Source organism: Littorina saxatilis, unplaced genomic scaffold (genome assembly GCF_037325665.1).
Source record: "Littorina saxatilis isolate snail1 unplaced genomic scaffold, US_GU_Lsax_2.0 scaffold_757, whole genome shotgun sequence".
Taxonomy (NCBI): domain Eukaryota; kingdom Metazoa; phylum Mollusca; class Gastropoda; order Littorinimorpha; family Littorinidae; genus Littorina; species Littorina saxatilis.
The window spans coordinates 23,023-42,732 of record NW_027125867.1 but is presented as its reverse complement, the minus strand read 5'-3'; the positions used below and the strand labels follow the sequence as shown (position 1 = coordinate 42,732).

General features: G+C 40.8%; 2 protein-coding genes across 2 annotated transcripts; one reads left to right on the top strand and one right to left on the bottom strand.

Moving 5' to 3' along the window:
* Positions 1–209: 209 nt before the first annotated feature.
* Positions 210–19,075, top strand: LOC138954331 (lactose-binding lectin l-2-like). The gene is made up of 4 exons (XM_070326201.1): positions 210–1,482; positions 16,706–16,788; positions 17,158–17,248; positions 18,695–19,075. The coding sequence occupies exons 1-4, from the start codon at positions 1,167–1,169 to the stop codon at positions 18,925–18,927; spliced, it is 723 nt and encodes a 240-aa protein (XP_070182302.1). The 5' UTR covers positions 210–1,166; the 3' UTR covers positions 18,928–19,075.
* On the bottom strand, positions 4,571–7,749 carry LOC138954330 (uncharacterized). The gene is made up of 4 exons (XM_070326200.1): positions 6,545–7,749; positions 6,126–6,226; positions 5,367–5,602; positions 4,571–4,834 (listed from the first exon to the last, which is right to left on the bottom strand). The coding sequence occupies exons 1-3, from the start codon at positions 6,663–6,665 to the stop codon at positions 5,426–5,428; spliced, it is 399 nt and encodes a 132-aa protein (XP_070182301.1). The 5' UTR covers positions 6,666–7,749; the 3' UTR covers positions 4,571–4,834; positions 5,367–5,425.
* Positions 19,076–19,710: the final 635 nt, after the last annotated feature.

The window sequence follows — 19,710 nt, the reverse complement described above, 5'->3', positions numbered from 1 at the left end:
ATTTAGAAACAATTTCATCTTATTCCTTGTCGGTCCTTGATTCCAAAAACATATAGATATGATATGTTTGGATTAAAAACATACTCAGTACACTAAAAAGAATAGAGATACAGAAAAGTGCGACCATTCTTGGTGAAAAAATGCAGTGCGTTCGACAGCTTGACTAAATGTTGTTATTTCGCCTCACGCGACTTGTTATTCTCTGGCTCAGCAGATTGCGATTCGCGGTGACTATCGTCTGCTTCGATCGACTCGACAACACTACTACCACTCACACTGACACTGTCCACATTCGCGGTGTTCCTGTCATTTTGTCAGGAAACACTTACCTTGGCGAATGGTAGCAAACCTTAGTCAATTTAGTTTTTTTCTTTTTTGATTGCGACATGATGTTCAAATCCAAATCGAAAGCACTGACTGACTGATAAACTATCGCGAACCGGCGAACGCAAACGCTGAGAGTGTAGTTTCCCAGTGGTCAAAACATTTGTTTCAGGGATGAAACGCCAACTTTTGTGCTGCAAAAAAATGACGAAATTTGTGTCCAGAAAGTGCGCGACACTTTGAAATCTGCACGCTTGTGCTGCACACACCTCTTCCATTTCCACAAGAGACTTAGAATTTTATGAGGGAAAGTGTGTTATGAAATGCCTGGGGACATTGACGAGTTATTGCAGTTTGCGGCTGCTCTCCACCGAGGCATTCTTTTCGGGCATACAGTGGTGACTTTTCTGTGTGAAAATCAAGCTGGTACTAGTGGTAGAATCAACACAAAAACTTGTGACGTCACAGTGCACCGACGTCACAGTGCACCGAAAACCACGTGACCACTACTTGACCCCAGGCGACTTGTCTTGGTTAGCCCCGCAACACTAAATCTTCAACTACAACAACAACAATTATTTTTCAATTTTTACAATATTTTTCCAGAGATGTTTGTAACATTTGGCATTCGATTTTCAAGTTTTTGGAGATACTTGAAAACCTTGGACTTTTCCTTTAATAAATACTCTTTGATTTGCCAAAAGTTACTCAGTCTTCGTTGATGAAAAAGCACAGAATTCTACCGTGGCAGGATATCGTTAATTGCTGGACACTGTGATGAGCTTATCGTCTAATGTCCACGCCAGTTTAATTGCTGAAGACGCGAAAGAGCAACAATAAAAATGTCACATCTGATTTTTGTTATGACTTTAGTCGTTTTCGTGTTGGGAACGGAATCGTGCAAATTTCGAGAATCTTTGTTCTCCCGCATTCAAGATCTGTCAGACCTTGTGTTCGCCGACAGCCTGTTGTTTCAATTCAGTGCAGTCTCTGCTGAAGACTGTGCACACACGTGTGCTGCAACGCCGTCCTGTTTAAGTTTCACATACCCTGCACCAATGTACACCCGGGGTACCTGCCGTGGTCACGCCACCCGGGAGCTGTCCAGTAACGACGCGACGCCATCTGCGGGGACAGTGGCATTCCTCGGGAAAAAAGGTACAGTGCATCCAATTACATCATTTTTAGCAGGCACCTTTTAGTTTTTACACGAAGGCAATTTTTTTTTTCTTGGGTCGTGAATCGAGACGAAGGTGGTGGTGATGATGGTGGCTGTGGTGTTGTTGGTGGTGGTGGTTGTTGTGGTGTGTGTGTGTGTGTGTGTGTTTGTGTGTGTGTGTGTGTGTGTGTGTGTGTGTGTGTGTGTGTGTGTTTACTGTTACATAACCTTCAGTAGCCACTTTCATGACGTAGTTTTGCATCCGAAGCGCTCCTCTAAGTGTTTTATTTTCAATTCACATTTCTGAGCAAAAACCATATTAGCAAGCTGAGAATAAAACAGCAGCAACATTGTATCTTCCATGTTATGACATAATTTCCGTCCAAGTGTGGCATACAAACCTCGTAAGTTTAACTTAAAGGACCCCACTGGGCGAAAAGTGGCGTTTTGTATCTTACAAAACTACTCAAAATCCCAACAAAACTTCAAGTTTCAATGGGTTTATTACATTTTGGTGTTCACGACAACGCCAGATTTTGATTGGATTTTGTTGAAGTTATCGCTGCGAAATTGCCTGGATTTTCAGCGCGTTTTGCGACGGTCAAAACATCATGTTAAACCATGTTACAGCATGTCTGTAACATGCAAAATTTCCAAGTTTTGATGGCATTAAAGCTTTGGTTTAACGCCAAGTAACATCATGTTATCGTAGACTTAACTTGCAAAACTGCTTGTTTTGGTGGTGGTACAGCTTGCTTGTAATGTGATTAACATCATGTTATTGCTGGTTTAACATGCAAAACCCCATGTTATGTTGGTGTTAAAGATTGCTCAAATGCCTATTAACTCCATGTTATGTTGGTGTTAAAGCTTGCTCAAATGCCTATTAACACCATGTTAGTTGGTGTTAGGCTTGATTATTAATGTAAAAAAACACCATGTTATGACGTTCACATAATTGTTTTCACCTGGATGGAATTGTGTGGAAAAGAAAGCATGTTGTTTGGGAATTGTGTGCGGGTTTCATGCTTGGATATTGCACTTTGCTGACTTGTCACAGGTCAATTTACATTTAACAATATTAGTTTTCAAATGCATCATCCTTCACACATTATGTAAACATCTTTAACATTAACACTTTGGTTGTAAAATGATTGCACTTTATTCAAACAGGACAAAAAACAAAAATGCTGATTCACAATGTACAATAGCAAAGGACTATTTTGAGTGGAGACATTGTTCTAAATCACTTCCCTTGTGAGTAAGAAGAGTCATACCATGTTCCAACTTTTTGCTAAAAATTCGCCCACAATGTGACCTTCAAAGTTGAAAAGGGGTAACTGAACTTCATGTTTGGATGTCATGGAGTCGAACATGTCAGTAAATTTTGAAAGCCCTAGATTCATAAACATCTGAAAACTGCTCAACGTCATTAATAAAAGTAAGAGTTAGTAAGACTGGCCTAACTGCTATGGTGAGGCAGTAATAACTCGTTGATGAAGAATTATTTGAATTCTGAATTTCGAACAAACAAATACAGTGTCCTTCCAACCCCCCTTTTCAGGCCTCCAAGAATAAAAAAAAGCTTGTCTTAAAAAGGAGGAAACCTGCTTAATATGTAGGTAAATGTACAACAGGTTGTGAACAGAAAATCCAAAAATGTAAGGTCTTAAAAGCGGGGAAGTTTGAAAAGGGGGGGAGGGGGGGGACCTAAAATATGGCGATCATAACAACCATAATTTATCTAACAAAGTTCATTCTGAAATCTTCTTCAGCGTTTGATTATGGAGAGACTAAATCCTCAGTTCAGATGTGGTCTTAACTCCTTGTCTCCCAGGTACGGATATATCCGTACCCACTCATATGGCTCTATCTGACCAGGTATGGATATATATCCATACACACAGTCACTATGTACATTGCATCTGTTATCATTCGGCTCATGAAGGGAAAAGAAAATAACTGCATCGGTCTCGAATAGCAGCTAGCATCTGCTGAAGAGACATTAAACCCCAAAAACCAACCAACCAACCATTCGGCACATATCCGCATCCTGCTTAGACTGAAAACTGAGCTGTGCTAATATATTATATAACTGCAAACATCCCTCAAATTCAATATTGCAAGCCACTATACATTCCTCATAAAGGCACATTCCTTCATGCTCACGTGTGAAAACTAACATAAGTTTACAAGTGTGTATCTATTTATGATAATAATAATAATAATAATAATAATAATAATAACGGGCATTTATAAAGCACCTTATCAGAAGTTCAAAGCGCGTGAATACATGTATAAAAAATTTATACAATCACTGTCAGATTCAAACAACACATCATGCACCTAAGGCCAAAAAAAAATATATATATTCTGTTTACGGTATCCCGACCGACCCTATTTTTTGCGCGACCCTAGACTTTTTTTTTTGGCTTTTGGGAAGAAAAAAAAATTGAAATTTAAAAAAAAGTTTGTTTTTTGGCAAAATAATTTAATAATGTTTTTTGGGAAAAAAAAGAAAAAAATCCTGACCTACCGACCCTATTTTTTAGGCCAATGTTACCGTAAACAGACTAATTTTTTTTGTTTGGCCTAAGGAACTATCCGTAATGTTGTTGGAACAAGTGAATTTTCAAATTGGACTTAAAAGATTAAATGTATGGAGAGTGACGCAATAGAAAGGGGAGTGAATTCCATAACTGAGGGCCATGATATGAAAACGTGCGGAAGCCATGAGCCTTGCGTTTAAAGCAACCTTGACGGAGAAGTCGAGCATCAGCAGAAGAACGAAGGGTGCGAGAGGGAGTGTAGAGGGAGACCAGTTCCGAAAGATAGGCAGGTGCCGATTCAGAGATGATCTTGTAGCAGAAGCAAGCAGCTTTATACCTAATAGTAATACGTTCAGACACAGGAAGCCAGTGAAGTTCTTTCATGAGAGGAGTCAGAGTGTTGTACTTTTTGCAAGGGTTGGAGAGTGGAGTCAGGGCAGCCTATGAGAAGGGAGTTGCAGTAATCTAATCTACACATAATACAGGATGTAACGAGAGTTTTAGTGGCATCAACAGTCAGACGTTTTCTTGTGGAACCTATTCTTCTAGTTCTAATGTAGTACCTGTTTGTAGTGAACTCACCAGCAGGAGTATTGCATACATAATGACGCATTACTGAATTAAAGTAACTATTTTCAAAGCTTCTCGCTTACCTTGGAATAGTGTCAAGCAGCTTATGTTGTGTCTAGATCAGCCATCAGATCTTCACACTCAGCCTGCACTTGCTGAAAACTGGACATGCCTGTATCTCAATCAAGCTGTTGTTGCGGAGACAACGGAACCATGCTCAAGTCAGGTCCAACTGAAATAAAAGCATATTGTTAGCTGATAAATGATTTGATCAAGCAAAACCATGCGGTATTTTTTTAATAAAATATTTTGTATACCCCGCTAATGCAAAAATAATGTACTTATTTACTATTAGCATTAATTTTAGCTGGTCATTCAAACCAGAGCTTGTTCTAGAACTCCACAAGAACAACCATGGCAGTTGGCAATGGCACTGGCAGAATACAGATCAAAACAATATTATTATTAGCCTCACCAAGGGTTGACGTCCCATCAAAATGAATGACGGACTGAATCAAACTTCAGAGACATTACAATTTTTCACAACGATTTTTCAGCAAACAGCCATGTTTACCTGTACAAATGTATCAGTGATATAACTATGAGTATGACAGTATGACAGTGTGGTAAGCTTACCGACGATTCGTTCAGTATAGTCTTTCTATGTAAGTAGTGGTCCAGTGAACGATACTTTCCGCCTGTGGTTTGAGACAGAGATTAAGTTGAAACTTAATTCGAAAAGCCAAACACTGACCAATACTTACGTATTTTGAGCAAAACCCATGCACGTCGATCACAAGTTGATGTCTGCTGGAGTACGTAATCATAACGTAGAGGACAACAGCTTCACTTGGCTGGCTTCGGTTATTCCCACCTGTATCTGTTCCGTGCTGTTCTCCAAGAGACACCATGGTGCAGCAAGCTGAAGGGTGTCCTGTCGTATTTCCTCGAAGTTGTAGTAGGCAACCAGGTCAGGAGCAGGAGGTGGGGGGCGACTGACCTGCAGCAGAATTCAAATCAATTAGTCAAGTCACTATGACATATCTTTATTGTTATCGCCACACCAACCCAAAATTTTTCCTACCATACTGTATTTGTTATCCTGAGAGAGAAAAAATCCATGTTGCAGACTCAACTGGAAAAATTCCCTTCTCCATCATCTAGTGGACAGAGCTCACATGATTTCAAACAAATCTTTTTCTAAAGTCACATACTTTGTGCGACAGTGTTAGTTTACTGTAACTGTAATTTATAAATAGCAAATTAATAAATATCACTTATCAGATAATCAGCTAAATGCCTGGCAGATGACCCTCATTCAAAGTGAGTCGTGGCTAAACCATGAAACTAGAAAAACAGGTTATACCACAATATAAATCTCACACTGACAGCGGACAAAAACTGATAAAAACACCCAGTATACATGTACCGGTACTCACAAAAGAGTTACAAGTAGCATATTATCACTATCAGTATCACTAATAGCATACTATACTGGGCAAATAACAGCAATTTTTACTCACTGGGGGTTTCCTGGCTGGAGTCTTTGGTGTTTCTACTGACTTCTGTAGCACATGGTTGGTTGGCAGACTTCCTGGAATGAGTGCTCGCTTGCCTGTAGGCCCTGCAAAAAAACATGCAAAGAAAATGTTCAAAATGCCGAGTCGAAATTATAAGTTAAATTAACTAAACAGACCTATACATTTAGATCTATTGAAATGGAAACAAGATTTAGTAAAACACACTACTGCAAATCTGTCAAGAATGAACAAGACTGACTCAGTGACCGAGTAAAACAACAAAAGAAATCTAAACCAGAAGTTTACTAGAATCTATTCAAAAACACATTATCACAAGAACAAAGACCACGACCACGCCCCCTCGGTACTGATGTACTTGTCGAAGGTATATTCTCCTCAGAGTAGTCAGAAATCAGACTCACCGTTGTCAGGTTGTTCAACATAAACATTGCCTTCTTCGTCGGAACTGTTTTCCTCATCGCTGACATCTCCATTACCAGCCAGGAACATCAAATATAAAGCGATGAACGTCTTCCACATCATACCTACGCACAAACCTCGACGCCATCTTGGATCACATGAAAAAATCCCGGAGAAAAACCTCAAAATACACACTTTAAAATCGCTTTTCAATAACACATGGAGGCAGCTATTTGTAGTAAACTCACGTGACTGACCATGTGATAAAAGTCATGTGATTTGATCATGTGACTAGCGTGAGGGTTGTATTTAGAACAGTGACCCCACAGCCGCGCGTAGATGCGCGGCTGCTAGCGAAAGGCAGCGTTCACTCTAAATGTGCTGCCTAAACTGACGGACTAGTTTCTGTCCACAGCCAAAGCTTTCATCACACAAAAATTGCTATATATGACAGCTAAGACCGCATTTGTTACATTTTAGCAGTGTTGACCCCAAGTTTCTACTTCAAACAAAAAATCAATAGCAAAATCTCAAAGTAGGCTATGTGCGAGTCCCCTAATATGGACCACCTTCAACAAATCGAAGAAAAAGAAGCTAAAGGCTTTTTTCATTAATTCATTAAGAAGCTTGCTGGAAATAACCTATTACTAGCCCTCGAGATCAGTTTAAAAAAATATAACAAAAAGTCTTCTTTTCAATCAATCAATCAATATGAGGCTTGTATCGCGCGTATTCCGTGGGTACAGTTCTAAGCGCAGGGATTTTTTTTTTAATGCAAATTATATCGTGCACATATTCGTGGAAGTTGATAATTTTACTTATTTGCACTCTGTTTTTGATAAGCTTGTTTAGTTTCCTGGTGTTCTTCAAATAATGCTCTCATCAACCCGAAACAGATCAATCTAAATCATATTTGAATTAGTCTGACTTGTACACTAAGTTGTATCATGCTATTTTGAAGTATAGGGGGCTTTTTTTTACAGTGATTCGTGAAGGCCGCTTCACTGGTACTTATTCCCCCCTCTGCTTCTTTACCTCTGTAAACTTGTAGAGCTAGTTATTTTTCGATAATGACCCAGCAACCAAACAAATAACGAGCCAGCAACAGCCTGAATCCTCGATAGTGCAATGGGTTGAGAAGCTGTTCTGTTTCGGTACTACTTTTGCGACTGAAAAGTTCCGAACGCTCTATACGTACGAAGTATACATCTCTGGAGCAAACAATACAAACATACCGCATTTAAATTAACAACTACAGGCCTGAACACATGAATCTCCATATAAAATCCATGAGTTCGGTTGTTTTCTGAATCTAGATCTGCCGTGCACAAACCGTTCATCACAAGCAAATTCCCAAGGCAAGTAACTCATACTCTAGCGACAAGAGTAGTTCCCCTTCTTTTAACGCAGTATCTTCGACAACACTGACTGCAATCCGACGGTCAGTTTTCAACAATATTTCATTTTATAAACAGATCACACGCAACCAAATGCACACATCTCATCAATTTAAACAACATAAAGCGGTTTCATACACTAGTTTCCCCAGAAAACTGAACTTCATACAGTAATTAACGTTGGAACACGGGTGCAAAAGTTCGTCTGCTAGTCCCATTTGACGAAAGAACATTATCCTAAGATAATACTAAAACATAAACAGAACACACAATATCTGCCTTTACCGCCATAGCAGAATAACAGCATATCTGTGTACTTTATTTTAGTCCAAAACAGGGAAACTGACAAGAAGTGTTAACAGAATGGAATGATTTGCACGGAACTATACAACCGCGCATTAATCGATCGCCTGCGCAGGTTGACTGGTTGAGTGATTCGGATTCGATCAAACTTTCGCACAAAAACTCCTGTTTTCTTTGAATAACTGAAGAAAGGAGGAATAAAGAGGTTACACACCTCGTCTCAGTGATTATTAAAAATAATGGTCTCAGTTCGCGGTCATGAAAAAGCTCGCTGAAGCTCGCATTTTTCATGATCCGCTAACTTCGACCATTATTTTTAATAATCACTGAGACTTGGCATGTAACCTCTACATATTAGGCGCCCAGGCTCCTAATATGTACCATTTGTGATTTTGTATGTATTTAATTTTTGCTGAATGTCTATCAAAGCTATTTCACTCTAATTAGGCCTAACGGTTAACCTAAGAGAGAAGGACTACCAAACACAAAATGAAACTTCTTCGCAAGAAAACAAGCTAGTTATCAGCATGAAACAAAAAGTGGTCCATATTAGGAGCCCTTCCTAACTGTCTGTGTCTGCGTCGAAGATGTTACCGTGAATGTGTTTTTAAAAGACATTTGTCAGGGCGGCATTCAAACCACACGCACCAGACACGAACCGACGAACAAAATACTTCTGACAACAACTTAAATGTAAAATCAACAAGAGTGTAGCAGGGACCTATATTAATATAGGTCTATGAGTGTAGTAAGATTCCAAATTGTATTCAGACCAAAACAACAATCATAAAACATACATGGGATTTTTCATGTGTGTGTGTGTGTGTGTGTGTGTGTGTGTGTGTGTGTGTGTGTGTGTGTGTGTGTGTGTGTGTGTGTGTGTGTGTGTGTGTGTGTGTGTGTGTGTGTGTGTGTGTGTGTGTGTGTGTGATGATAATTAGTTTTAACGTCCTCTTAGAACTGCAACTGGCTTTAGGACAGGTAGAGTTAATATGCTTTATGTGGGGACAAGACACTGAACAAACATGCAACCAGAGAACACATATGGTCGTGTTATAATCATATCTGGAAGTCTGTTGCGATGTTTCAAAATGGGGATGGAAGTGAAGATTGTGTACGCGGAATATGGTTGGACTGGAGCGGTTTTGTAGGCTTATTTTTTTATTTTTTGTTATGTGGAATATTGTTATATTTGTGGCTGAATAGGTAAGTAAATACATAACTGGAATAATAATACAATGAAGAAGAAAAAGCTCGGCGTGAGAGAGTATTGAGGGGTGGGAAGGAGGAACAGAGATCAGGGTTTTTAAAACAGATATCCTATTTCAGCCATATATATTGAGAGACACAGGGTGTATGCTAGCTTCCATTGAAGCGTGCAATGTTTATCTAAAAAAATAAAAAAAAACTCATGGGGTTTCAGTTTGTGTTCGTTGACAAGGGTGTGTAGCACAGGAGCTCCTGTGGTGTGTAGGTTGCGGAAGTCTTGTTGGAGTGATTGGCAGCGGTCAAAGAGGTGTAAAAAAGATATAAACTTTCCACATTCACAGAGACGGGGAAAGCACTTGTGAGCGCATCCATCCGTGCGATTGCTGCGAAGTAATTTAAGGAGGGAGGTGGGGAGTGTAGGCCTGTTTTGTTTTGTTTGTCGGGGCAGAATAAGCCAACCATGAGCATTGCCTTCTATTTTTAATTCTGTTTCCCAGTGACGCCAGGCAACTTTGGCCATTTTGTGTTTTGCTCCCGTCTTTGTTAATTTTATGTCATGAAATGCTGCTTGATCTGTAACAGCCTCTTTTGCTTCTCTGTCAGCCATATCATTGCCTCTGATCCATGTGTGAATGATTGATTGATTTGTTTTTTGGGAGATCAAAGATGAGTTAGAGTGCAGCCATTTCGGCTCTTTAGTTTTAGATTCGATTTGTGTGTGTGTGTGTGTGTGTGTGTGTGTGTGTATGTGTGTGTGTGTGTGTGTGTGTAGAAGCAGGAAACGATAAGCACAATAATAGCAAACTAAAGAAGGAGAAGGAAAACGAAAGGGAGGGTAAAAACCACGCACTTCTTAACTCAAACTTCATAAAACCGACTGTAAAACTTAACACCGGCTATTCTCCTTTCTCAATCATTATCAAAATCGATCCTAAAACAAAACAAGTCGCGTATAGCGAAAATACAACATTTAGTCAAGCTGTCGAACTCACAGAATGAAACTGAACGCAATGCAATTTTTCAGCAAGACCGTATATTCGTAGCATCGTCGTCAGTCCACCGCTCGTGGCAATTGACAAGAAGAGCGGGGTAGTAGTTGCGCTGAGAAGGATAGCACGCTTTTCTGTACCTCTCTTCGTTTTAACTTTCTGAGCGTGTTTTTAATCCAAACATATCATCTCTCTATGTTTCTGGAATCAGGAACCGACAAGGAATAAGATGAAAGTGTTTTTAAATTGATTTCAAAAATGTAATTTTGATCATAATTTTTATATTTTTAATTTTCAGAGCTTGTTTTTAATCCAAATATAACATATTTATATATGTTTTTTTGAATCAGACAATGATGAAGAATAAGATGAACGTAAATTTGGATCGTTTTATAAAACAATTATTTTTTTTACAATTTCAGATTTTTAATGGCCAAAGTCATTAGTTAATTTTCAAGCCACCAAGCTGAAATGCAATACCGAAGTTCGGCCTTTGTCGAAGATTGCTTGACTAAAATTTCAATTAATTTGATTGAACAATGAGGGTGTGACAGTGCCGCCTCAACTTTTACAAAAAGCTGGATATGACGTCATCAAAGGTATTTATCGAAAATAAAAGAAAAAAATGTCCGGGGATATCATTCCCAGGAACTCTCATGTAAAATTTCATAAAGATCGGTTCAGTAGTTTGTTCTGAATCGCTCTACACACACACATGCACACGCACACACACACACACACACACACACACACACACACACACACCACGACACTCGTCTCGATTCCCCCTCTATGTTAAAACATTTAGTCAAAACTTGACTAAATGTAAAGAGACAGTATGTATTGCATCTAAACACGAGCTAAGTAAAACATTATCAGAAAAGGTAGAGCAAGAGAAATCCCAAAACTCAAATTCGAGTCACTGCAGTTCCTACTGTACAAGTTGAGAAAGTTGCAAGTCCAGTCAGTAGCCACCATCTCGGACGGATGTTTCGGGGAGGGGGGGGGGGGGGGGAGTAGAACAAAGGCCTATCTGTGGTCCGTCGCCGCTTCGAATTCCTTACAGGTTCCACACACATGGGAAAACGATTAACTCGGCCAGTACCCCAGCAAAAGTGCAAAGGAATATAGAAGAAAACTAAAATCTGACCGCGCTAAATAGTCAGCTTAGAATGACCTACTTTCTCTGCTCAACGCACGGGCAATGCAGTCTCTCGTGTACACTGTACTGTGACAAGGCTCATAATTATAGAGAAAATAAGAGATACCCCCAAAAATGTTTGTGCACTGCACTTTTTTTTCACATTTATAAACTGATGATCAGTGTGTGTATGTGTGTGTTCAGTTGTGTGTGCGTGTGTGTGTGTCAGTTCAAGGGGTGTGTGTGTGTCACTGTGTGCCCGTGTGTGTGTGTGTGTGTGTGTGTGTGTGTGTGTGTGACGGTCAGTCAGTGACAGTCACAGTGTGTGTGTGTGTGTGTATGTGTGTGTGTGTGTGTGTGTGTGTGTGCATGTGTGTGTGCATGTGTGTGTGCCGTGTGCAGTGACAGTGTGAATGTGTGTCAGTGACGGTGTGTGTGTGTGATGTATGTGCAGTGTGTGTGTGTGTGTGTGTGTGTGTGTGTGTGTGACCGTGCTGAGAGAGAAACTAGAGAGAGAGAGAGGGAGCCGATAATCGTCTGATTCTGCAGGTTCGGCACCAGGCTGATGAAAATGCAGAATAATCCATCAAAACAACACTCTAACATCAAGTTTTAGAAACCAGAAAAACTTATCGTAACTCCATAGGTTTCGTGGTGTTTTGCGCACTGCTGAAACGCGTTTAACACGACGTGAATCGCCGTGCGTTAATGTAGCGAAAACGTCCAAAACGCAGACACCAAAACTCGATGTTTTACTGTGTTTTGCACCCCGCTAAAATCCCAGGGATTTTATTGCGTTACGGCATTTTTTGACTCACATGCGAAGGAAAAGTGAGTCTATGTACTCACCCGAGTCGTCCGTCCGTCCGTCCGGACGTCCGGACGTCCGGAAAACTTTAACGTTGGATATTTCTTGAACACTATTCAGTCTATCAGTACCAAATTTGGCAAGATGGTGTATGATGACAAGGCCCCAAAAAACATACATAGCATCTTGACCTTGCTTCAAGGTCAAGGTCGCAGGGGCCATAAATGTTGCCTAAAAACAGCTATTTTTCACATTTTTCCCATTTTCTCTGAAGTTTTTGAGATTCAATACCTCACCTATATATGATATATAGGGCAAATTAAGCCCCATCTTTTGATACCAGTTTGGGTTACCTTGCTTCAAGGTCAAGGTCACAGGAGCTCTTCAAAGTTGGATTGTATACATATTTTGAAGTGACCTTGACCCTGAACTATGGAAGATAACTGTTTCAAACTTAAAAATTATGTGGGGCACATGTTATGCTTTCATCATGAGACACATTTGGTCACATATGATCAAGGTCAAGGTCACTTTGACCCTTATGAAATGTGACCAAAATAAGGTAGTGAACCACTAAAAGTGACCATATCTCATGGTAGAAAGAGCCAATAAGCACCATTGTACTTCCTATGTCTTGAATTAACAGCTTTGTGTTGCATGACCTTGGATGACCTTGACCTTGGGTCAAGGTCACATGTATTTTGGTAGGAAAAATGTGTAAAGCATGTGAGTCGTATGGGCTTTGCCCTTCTTGTTCTAACTTGATGTGAATCGCACAGGTATAATGCCACAAAATTCAGTTGATTAACTTCATGTTTCATGTTATATGCCACGTTATAGTGCCAAAACGTGACTTTTCGCCCAGTGCCCCAACAGGCTTTTTTTGGTGTCAAAAACGCGTTCATTTGCGTTTTGGCGTGACTTAGGTTAACCAGGCATATGCATGCCGTAGGAAATTGTTTTCTCACCTTCCCTCGCAGGGTTTAGTTTATTTCGGAATCGTTTTGGGCCATAATCCGACGAATTTCGTGGCTGAAGCGAGGCGTTTTGGCGTTCCGATCTGGCGGCCATTGTATCGCGAACGTCCGCGAGAGTACGGAAGTGGTGAATTCTGGGTAAAATTCCGATGACGTCCGATGCAGTGAAGCAACTTTAGCTGCTGAACCTTACAGTTTTGAGACTGGGGGTTAACATCAAGGGTCTGCGCGCCCCGTGATTAGTATTTTTTTTTACAAATCACGTTAATGATCCCGATATTTTTTTTGTCATCTTCAAAGTTAAGGCACAAAAACAAAATCCCTTGACTTTTGGGGTAGCGCGACTGTTTATGTTTAGATTTTTTTTTCATTACTGGATTGTCCCGTCGCTGGGAAATTCGGGTCACTTCCTCCCAGTGGAAAGCTAGCAGCAACAAAGTCGCGCTACCCCAAAGTCAAGGGATCTATGGGATTTTTTATTCTTTTCTTTATTGTCCCATCGCTGGGAAATTCGGGTCGCTTCCTCCCAGTGGAAAGCTAGCAACAACAGAGTCGCGCTACCCCAAAGTCAATGAATCTATTAGATTTTTTTTCATTTCTTTATTGTCCCATCACATTCCACAACTTGGACACATACCACAACTTCAACACATTACCACGTCTTGGACACATACCACATCTTGGACACATACCACAACTTGGACACATACCACATCTTGGACACATACCACAACTTGGACACAGACCACATCTTAGACGCATACCACAACTTGGACACATACCACAACTTGGACACATACCACAACTTGGATACATATCGCAACTTAGACACATACCACAATTTGGACACATACCACAACTTGGACACATTACCACATCTTGGACACATTACCACATCTTGGACACATACCACAACTTGGACAAATACCACATCTTGGACACATACCACAACTTGGACACATTCCACATCTTGGACACATTACCACGTCTTGGACACATACCACATCTTGGACACATACCACAACTTGGACACATACCACAACTTGGACACATACCACATCTTGGACATCTTTCTTTATTTCTTTATTTGGTGTTTAACGTCGTTTTCAACCATTGAAGGTTATATCGCGACGGGGAAAGGGGGGAGATGGGATAGGGGAAAGGGGGGAGATGGGATAGAGCCACTTGTTAATTGTTTCTTGTTCACAAAAGCACTAATCAAAAAATTGCTCCAGGGGCTTGCAACGTAGTACAATATATGACCTTACTGGGAGAATGCAAGTTTCCAGTACAAAGGACTTAACATTTCTTACATACTGCTTGACTAAAATCTTTACAAACATTGACTATATTCTATACAAGAAACACTTAACAAGGGTAAAAGGAGAAACAGAACCGTTAGTCGCCTCTTACGACATGCTGGGTAGCATCGGGTAAATTCTTTCTCGTCCCAACCAATATGGGACTCCCCCTAACCCGCGGGGGATACATCTTGGACACATTACCACATCTTGGACACATACCACAACTTGGACACATAGCACATCTTGGACACATACCACAACTTGGACACATTACCACATCTTGGACACATTACCACATCTTGGACACATTACCACATCTTGGACACATACCACAACTTGGACACATCTTGGACACATACCACAACTTGGATACATCTTGGACACATTACAACTTGGACACATAGCACATCTTGGACACATACCACAACTTGGACACATTACCACATCTTGGACACATACCACAACTTGGACACATACCACATCTTGGACACATACCACAACTTGGACAAATTTCACATCTTGGACACATTCCACAACATAACTTAATTTAGATCTGCATATTATTATAATTTTGTTTAACATGCACATACATTTTAAATGAATTGATGAACCATTCAGCACATGTTTAGTTGCATTATGTGCGACATATAATTTTTTTTTGAAGCTGTCTGTGTTTGTTTTATGCTTAAGAAAAATAGGCAGTGAGTTCCATAGGACCGCACCTGAAAAAAGAAGGCTTGATTTGGAAAGGTCAATACGTGGAGTCGGTGTTATGATTTTTAGTCTGTTATAGTTCAAAATAACATTATCACGTAATGTCTCCGGTGCATATCCTGACATCACTTTATGCATTATAACACCTTTATTATACATTAATCTTTTTTGAAATAGTACGGTAATACTTGCAAATTTTTATAATCAGATTCTGAAGGAGTGTGATTTTTTAGCATAATAAGCTTAACTGCTCTTCTGTGAAGACTGGCTAAAGGTTTCAAAGCATTAGCACTTGCACAATCCCATACACAGAGAGAGATAGAGAGAGAAAGAGAGTGAGAGAGAGAGAGAGAGAAATAGACAGACAGACAGACAAACAGACAGAGAGAGAGAGGGAGGGAGGGAGGGAGAGAGAGAGAGAGAGAGAAATAGACAGACAGACAGAGAGAGAGGGAGGGAGGGAGAGAGAGAGAGGGGGAGAGAGAGACAGAGAGAAAGTTGAACTTTATTTCACAAGGATTAAGATTTAAGGCTGGGCCTTTTCTAACAATCTGATAGAGAGAGAGAGAGAGAGAGAGAGAGAGAGAGAGAGAGAGAGAGAGAGAGAGAGAGAGACAGACACAGACACAGACAGACAGAGAGAGAGAGAGAGGGAGAGAGAGAGAAACAAAAGAGACAGAGAGAGAGAGGGGGGAGATAGAGAGAGAGAGGGGAGAGAGACAGAGCGAGAGAGAGAGAGAGAGAGAGGGGAAGATAGAGAGAGAGAGAGAGAGAGAGAGAGAGAGAGAGAGACGAACTTTATCATGCATATTTGTTGGGCAATTGTGCGGTCTTGCATGGTTACAACCATACCTTGCTCAATCTGCAATTTGAAAGAGCATAATGACATATTACACAGCACAAATGACTAAATCATGTGGCAGACCACCAATCGAACAAGCAAGCAAACGGAAACGGAGACGAATATTCAAATATCAATTTGAAAGACCGGTATGGGTATGTGTTCTTCCATGTGTTCCTCATAGTGGAAAACCACCATGTTTCCATAACTACAGGTAACTGTGGGTTTGGATTTAAAAAAAATATATTATTATTGTTTTTATGTGAGTGTGTGTGTACGTGTGTGTGTGTGTGTGTGTGTGTGTGTGTGTGTGTGTGTGTGTGTGTGTGTGTGTGTGTGTGTGTGTGTGTGTGTGTGTTTCACTATTCACAATCAATTAATTCATATCTGACACCCTCACATTACGTTTACACAAGTAACATATACATAATACTGAATACACATTACACATTGTTCATAATCGGGCGTTGATGATTTCAGATAAGTGCCCACGATCATGGAAGTTACTCGGAGAGTCGTGTTACATGTACATCAGCATTGCTGCCACCTGGCAAAATGCACAGGTAAGATCTGCCCCCCCCCCCCCCCCCCCCCCCTTCGCCCCGAAGTCACCAAAACACTACACCCTGCACCCCAATCTATCCCTGTTCTATTCATTGCCACTCCGAGTCGGTCTTTCGATCAATCATTACACCGACAGCATCTTGCATTCGAAATTCATCGACAATTTTGACTGAGATAAGTTCATTATTTGTACCAGAAGTGTTTGTCTGATTATCTACTTAAAAGACCTCTGTGTCGACGTGCTGTAAATGTAACGTTTTGCTTTGTCAATAATCAAACGTTCCAATAACCTACAACTCTTGTGTTTTTAAAACTCTGAATGTTGGAACGTTAGCACTATACCTGTTTTGGGATTTCTGACTCTGCAGGCAGAGTGCGAAACCATGGGGGCTGGGCTGGTGGAGATCGACTCCCAGGCAGAGAACTCCTTTGTCTTCACCATGGTGACTGCTGCAGGAGGTCAGATTGATAATACACTCTTTGCATTACACACGTACACATAGACAAAGAAAGAGGACAGGCAGAGAGAGAGAGAGACACACACACATGCACATAAGGACACACACACGCGCGCGCACGCACACACATAAACATGCATAAACACACACACACACAAACACACACACACACACACACACACACACACACACACACACACACACACACTCCACACGAACTTTTAAATGTTGTTAATAGGTTTAATTTCAAGAAAACTTGTAATACATGTTTGTTTTTGGCTTATTGATAATTTCCTAGTGGTATGTCTTTTTTCAGGGGTAGGGGGGGTGTTTTCTTTATATATATATATGTGTGTGTGTGTGTGTGTGTGTGTGTGTGTGTGTGTGTGTGTGTGTGTGTGTGTGTTGGTTGGTTCGTTTTTGCGTTTGTTTTGCGTTTGTATGTTGATTGGTTGGTTTGTTGGTTGGTCTGTTCTTTTGTTTTTCAAGTTTCTTCTGGCTCCCTTTTCACACGGGGTCAAACGTATTAATTTCATCCAACTTTCGAGAGTTTTCATGCGTTTCCCTATGTTCCTTTTTACTGCGGCTGCGCAGAACTTATCATCTCAGTGTGATCATTACTAGGTCAGTTTGACTGCGGCTGCGAACAAGTGATTTACTTACAAGACAAGACACTGGGTTAGATCAGTTCACCAGAATGACAGACACAAAGAAGGGAAATCCGATTATTTTATTATAATTGCAAAACCATCCCCACTAGAATACCTAAACCACTGTAATATAACACACGCCCTCATCAAATCAAATCAAATCAAAGTCACTTTATTATTTAAAAATGAGAAATTACAGCGGTGATGCTTGTGCATTAAGACAAAGGAAACACTACAACGTTACAGTGGAACCTCTCTATTAAGACCTTTAACAATCTGAGAAAATCAGGTCTTAAAACGGAGGAGTCTTAAAATGGAGGGAGTCTTAAAACGGAGGAGTCTTAAAATGGAGGGAGTCTTAAAATGGAGGAGTCTTAAAATGGAGGGAGTCTTAAAACGGAGGGAGTCTTAAAATGGAGGAAGTCTTAAAATGGAGGGAGTCTTAAAATGGAGGGAGTCTTAAAACGGAGGGAGTCTTAAAATGGAGGTGAATGTACAAAGCTTCATAAGAAAAATTAAAAAAAGCGCGGTCTAAAAATGGAGGATGTCTTAGATTGGTGAGTCTTAAAAGGGGGGGGGGGGGGCTCCATTGTATTAACATTAAAATACATGTACACCACAGGAGCTTGTATCAAAGCGCCGATCGATTATTTTGAACTCTTTCATCCTTACTTGTACTGAATAGTAGTAGTAAGGATACAGTAAGGAAGGATGAAGGAGTAAATAATAATCGACCGGCGCTTTGATACAAGCTCCTGTGGTGCTAACTAATACCTTTTATAAACATGTGACGTCAGCCGAGCACGCGTGGCTGGGACTCAGTGACGTAGGAACGGAGGGACTCTTCCTACTCCCCTCCGGCCAGCCTCCTACCTTCACCAAGTGGCAGCCAGGGGAACCCAACGACTTCAGGGGAAGGGAGGACTGCGCAATGTTCCGGCCGGGCAATCCAAAGTCTGCTGACGGCTGGAACGACGCTTCATGCGACAGACAGTTTCCCTTTGTTTGTGAACAACACGTTTTGTTCTGAGAGGTTTCGAACGACGCTCCGTGCGACAGTGGTAAACCCTTTGTTTGTGAACACGGTCTGTTCTGTTCATATAAACAAATGAAAATAAACCAGTGAATCATATAAACAAATGAAAATAAACCAGTTTGTTTGTTTGTTCGTTCATGGGCTGTGTAACTGCTTCTGATCCGCTGTTGTTGTTGTACGGAAGCCTCATTGTTTGGTGTATGCTGGTAACGTTCACACTCTCACCGACACACAGACTCATTGTTTGGTGTATGCTGGTAACGTTCACACTCTCACCGACACACAGACTCATTGTTTGGTGTATGCTGGTAAACGTTCACACTCTCACCGACTCATTGATTGGTGTATGCTGGTAACGTTCACACTCTCACCGACACACAGACTCGTTGTTTGGTGTATGCTGGTAACGTTCACACTCTCATCGACACACAGACTCATTGTTTGGTGTATGCTGGTAACGTTCACACTCTCACCGACACACAGACTCATTGTTTGGTGTATGCTGGTAAACGTTCACACTCTCATCGACACACAGACTCATTGTTTGGTGTATGCTGGTAACGTTCACACTCTCACCGACACACAGACTCATTGTTTGGTGTATGCTGGTAAACGTTCACACTCTCATCGACACACAGACTCATTGTTTGGTGTATGCTGGTAAACGTTCACACTCTCATCGACACATAGACTCATTGTTTGGTGTATGCTGGTAACGTTCACACTCTCACCGACACACAGACTCATTGTTTGGTGTATGCTGGTAAACGTTCACAC

Coding starts and splice junctions, on each gene's coding strand:
- LOC138954331 (XM_070326201.1), top strand. CDS start 1,167: ATGTCACATCTGATTTTTGTTATGACTTTAGTCGTTTTCGTGTTGGGA. Junction 1,483..16,705: donor GGCATTCCTCGGGAAAAAAG/GTACAGTGCATC, acceptor TGATGATTTCAG/ATAAGTGCCCACGATCATGG. Junction 17,249..18,694: donor CATGGTGACTGCTGCAGGAG/GTCAGATTGATA, acceptor ATGTGACGTCAG/CCGAGCACGCGTGGCTGGGA.
- LOC138954330 (XM_070326200.1), bottom strand. CDS start 6,665: ATGATGTGGAAGACGTTCATCGCTTTATATTTGATGTTCCTGGCTGGT. Junction 6,227..6,544: donor TGTTGAACAACCTGACAACG/GTGAGTCTGATT, acceptor GTTTTTTTGCAG/GGCCTACAGGCAAGCGAGCA. Junction 5,603..6,125: donor CTCCAGCCAGGAAACCCCCA/GTGAGTAAAAAT, acceptor ATTCTGCTGCAG/GTCAGTCGCCCCCCACCTCC.